At 35.4% G+C, this 4742-nt stretch overlaps 1 protein-coding gene across 1 annotated transcript; it reads left to right on the top strand.

Annotated features, from left to right (window-relative positions):
• LOC111293876 (UBP1-associated protein 2C-like) lies at nt 1-4742 on the top strand. Its single transcript, XM_022886915.2, has 6 exons — nt 1-226; nt 2022-2142; nt 2318-2461; nt 3553-3749; nt 3863-3938; nt 4272-4742. The coding sequence occupies exons 1-6, from the start codon at nt 99-101 to the stop codon at nt 4614-4616; spliced, it is 1011 nt and encodes a 336-aa protein (XP_022742650.2). The 5' UTR covers nt 1-98; the 3' UTR covers nt 4617-4742.

Genomic DNA, 4742 nt, shown 5'->3' with positions numbered 1-4742 from the left:
ATAAAACCGATATCTATCGCGAAAAACGTCGTACAGTCGTAAACGAAAGAACCCATATTTGCAGAGGGAAAGAAGGCCGACAAGGAAAGCAAAATAAAATGGAGGATTTGAAGAAGAGAAAGATGGAAGAGATGGGAAACAATAGAGAGTTCTCCACTCAAGAAGAGCTACGATCCTTGCTTGACCCTCTTGCTAAATCCCAACTCGTCGATCTTCTCTCTAGACTGTATGTTCACTTTTTTTTTAATACCTCAATTTCTTTTGTTTTCTTACCAAAAACCCAAGTATTTGAATATTAATGAATGAAGATTTCTGGGTTTTCTTCACTTTTGTGTTCTTTTAAAGGGTAATTTTTTGATGGGTTTCTCGAGAGTTGGTTTGGTCAGTTCAAGGTTTTGGTTTTGGTACATTTGGTTGTAATTTAATGGTTGTTTAAGTGTATTTTTTTTTACCAGAGTCCCCAAGTGAAGCTAAAACAGCTGCAGAATGAAATTTTGATTTTTTTTCTTTTACTTGAAATATAGAAAAAAACAAATACTACATAGCTGTCTGTTGGCCATTTCTGGATTTTGGTGGGGAGTGTTAGTAGATTGTTGTTTTTTTTTTTTTTTAAGAATAATTGGATATGGAATATTGTAATAATATGCAATAATTAGTTATATAATTATTTCAAATATGGTGAAAGAAACCTTGATGTTATTTTTTTTAAAAGCATTTTCGAATGTTTCAGGAAGTTATTTCCTGTAAATTCAAAATTTTTGTTGTTCAGCTTGAACCTCTTGACTTTTACGAATGAAGAGTGTCAGATTGTAGTGATTTTAATTTCTGCTATAATGAGCTTGACCTTGTAGAACTTTTGAAAAGTTCAATTTTGGTTTTGGTCAATCCATGAATGAATAAAATGCTTATTTTTTTAAGCAAAATTTGCAGAAGCACAGGCTTTTGTCTATTTATAAAGAATAATTTGTGAGTATGCTTTTGACTTCTGCTTTATGCATTTTCGTAGCCATAAATTGACCATTTTTCCATACTTAGTTTGTCTCTTAGGCTTTGCTTGATAGGAAGGATGATGGAAAACTTGTTAATCCAATGGTCAAGCTGCAAAGTAGGAAAGTGGTTATGAATTTTAATCATTGGATTAACAAGCTTTCCATCCTCACCCCTTTCCGTCCTTCCTACCAAGCAAAACTTTAATTCTAGCATGTTTCTGTATTGGTTTTTGAAATCAAGAGCCTTGTTTTGTTATTCTTTTTTCCTTGGTTTGGCTCCTATTGTAGATGCTTTTGCCTCTTAGTAAGAAAAGATGACCTTCTTACAAAGAACTTAATGTCATGATTTTTGTTGGAGAAGGGTCTTGATATATATTCGTTTACATCTTGAATCCGAGTAGATTTTAGACCAAATTTTTAGTGACTAATCCTTAATGTTGGAAGTTCTAGAGAGGATAAAAAAGAAAGTGAAACCTACTATATATATATCTAACAAACTGTGCCAACCCTGCTGTGAATGCTGTAGAAAATAGTAGATTAATAGTGGGTTCTTTATTCAATGAGTGAAATGATGTTGATTGTGTAAAGCTCTAAAATCTTAAAGAGGAATTGTTTAATGGATATGTCACAATTGAAGTGTGATTTTGCTTTCATAAAAGAATAAAATAATTAAGGGGGGGCAGGAGTGTTTTGTTTACTTCACTAATCATGTCAAGAAAAGTTTTCTAATTTTGTTACATTGTAGTCATCTAGCTTTAATGCCAACAAATATACACCAACAAGATGGTTAAATGTTTAAAGCTGTGAATAACATCCTGAAATAATAGTTTTAAACTATGAAACAATAGTGGTGGTATTTAAAGAATTAAAGGCATTGTGGCTTAGAATCTCCTCTGTCTATGTAATTCATCTTGTGTGTGAGTGTGTGATGCTTGTGTTAAATGAATGGGTGCTATATGACCATTGCTTGATATTGTATGCTGTGTGATTGACTCTGTGATTGTGTGTTTATTTGCATGTTGACACATAAAGAGGGTCCCAATATCCTTCAGTTGCTGAAGAAATTAAAAGTATTGCCAGTTCAGATCCTGTACACCGAAAGCTTTTTGTTCGTGGCTTAGCCTGGAATACCACTTCAGAAACCTTGTGTGCTGTGAGTGCATTGCCGATTGCTGTTTGTGTTTACTGTGAAATTGTGGTCATTGTCCCACATGATATAGAGTTCTGGGTTAATTTTTCTAATTATATTATTATTATTATGAACTTTTGGAAGACCTGTACTCAGAGGCATTTTAACTGAAAGGATTGAGCCTATGTTTTTGGTCTAGGCCTTTCGAATGCATGGAGAAATAGAAGAAGGGGCTGTCATCTATGACAAAGCCACAGGAAAATCTCGTGGCTATGGTTTCATTACTTACAAACACATGGAGTCAGCAGATAGTGCACTTAGAGCACCCAGCAAACTTATTGATGTAAGCGATAGCTACTTTTCAGTCTTTTGCATGCTAGTCTCTTCTTCATAAAGACATGCATCTCATCTTATCTTTTTTTCTTTTTCTTTATCTTTGTAATTTCGTAGGATGAGATGTACATGCCATCTCAATCCTTTTATCCTTTTGGGATTTGCTACTTCTCTCTCTCTCTCTCTCTTTTTCTCCATACAATCATTCATTCAATAAACAGGATGGACACCAGGAATCACCCATTAATAGAATCAATTTGATCTGACTTTTCTATTATCATGAATCTGATCAAAGACTACTGCTAGGACATGTATTATAAGTGATGACGAATGTGATGTGGAATTTCAATTCACCTAAATGCATGTGCATAAAATAGCCTCAGTTTGGCTACTATCAGAACGTATAGTTTAGTAAACATCCCTATTTCTAATCTGTGGAGTCAGAAAGATATGTGTTGCCATGATGGTTTTGGCATCCGGAGTTATATATTAGTCCAATGTGTAGCTAAATATTGAGAGAGGGAAAAGAGAAGGACAAAAAAGGCATTCTGGATCAATAACAGAACATGACTTGAGAGGTGGAACATCCGCAGTAATAGTTAAAAAGCACTGGCATCAATGAAGAACATAGTTTACGCAGCATGCATTTGGAATTGAATTCTGTAATCTTATGTTGACATTGAGATCTTTATTGATCATTATCATGCAATTTTGATTATATTTCCTGGGTTGCTACATTACATACTTTCCCATGGTAACATGGTTGTAAGATAATCCAGATGATCCTATATCAAATATCATTATTATCAACATCAACAAAGTTATGGGATATAAGGCTTAATTTGTTGTTGTTGTTGTTGTCGTATCGATATCAAGAGTCTCTCTCTCTCTGTGTTAATATTGTCTATATTGAATGTAAAGCATATTTAGTGTCATGCACACGTGAAACTCTGGATTATTCACGTACCATAAAATGAAGGAACTGGATGATGTATTAATGTATACTTGCTTCAAATGCATTCTGTCCTTTGATACACACAGTACTGTTTATTTACATTTTTTGTCATTAATTTTTTATTTTCTTGAATGGTTTGAATTCAGGGTCGTATGGCTGTTTGTAATCTAGCTTGTGAGGGGTTAAGTGGGGCGAGTACCACACCTGATCTAGCTCAAAGGAAGCTTTACATTGGGGGCCTAGCACCAAATATCACAAGTGAGATGCTTCTGAATTATTTTGGAAGGCATGGTGAGATTGAGGAAGGCTCGGTTGCATATGACAAAGATACAAATGAATCACGGTGCATACCCTCCCTATCTTTGTGGATGTATCTTTGTAGTTATATTAATTCATTTATTTTTGGACGTACTTGGTACATTTCAAGAATTGCTATCATTTTCCTTTCACGTGCAGTGGGTTTGGTTTTGTTACATACAAGACAGTGGAGGCTGCAAAGAAGGCCATAGATGATCCACAAAAGATCCTTGGGGTAAGTGGACAATTCCAATACTCATGGTGCCTTGGCTTGAAAAATCATTTTTTTTCTTTTTGTTGACCAAGTCTGCTGGTTAAAGATGGCATATTAGCCAAAGATGCCGCTAGAACATCAAGTGTTGCATCTAAATCCATTAACCACCATGATAAAAGTGATAGAACGTAAAGAGGATGTTTACGCATGGAGGTTGATATAGTGGGGAGTGATCCTCCCAAAATTATTATAATTCATACAATTTGGATTATATAATAAAATGATTTTAATATGACTATTGCTGTCTTTAAGATCTGTAGAAAATTTGCTTTGATAGTTTGCGTTTCTTTGCAGGGGAGAACTATCATTGTGAAGCTTGCTGATACCCACAAGGGCAAACCTGTACAAACACAGTTACCTGCAACAGCTGTGGTTCCTCTTGCCCTGCCTATGGCACCCGGCTATCCACAGTCTGGGAAAGCATATCCCACTGCTGCCCCTGCTGGCTACACTTATCCTCAAACTGTAGCATCATATCCAGCACCTGCATACTCTAGTCCTGTTGCAGCACCTGCACCATACCCAACCCAACCACCAATTCCATATGCACCAATTGCTGCAAAAAAGGATCCACAAGGAATCCCACCAACAACACCCATGGGAATGGGTGGGTACCCATATTATATTGGCAAACAATAATAAAGTCCCAGGCAATTCATGGTGATATTCTAAGCTCCATTTATGTTGCTTTCTTAATGTGACTATTTGTTTTATACATACAATAATAATAATAATTCTCCAACATGTTTGGCTTTTGCGGTTCAA

Source organism: Durio zibethinus, chromosome 14 (genome assembly GCF_047325235.1).
Source record: "Durio zibethinus cultivar Kanyao isolate XHJ-2024 chromosome 14, ASM4732523v1, whole genome shotgun sequence".
Classification (NCBI taxonomy): Eukaryota; Viridiplantae; Streptophyta; class Magnoliopsida; order Malvales; family Malvaceae; genus Durio; species Durio zibethinus.
The sequence above is the reverse complement of the archived record's forward strand: the minus strand, read 5'-3'. Positions and strand labels throughout refer to the sequence as shown.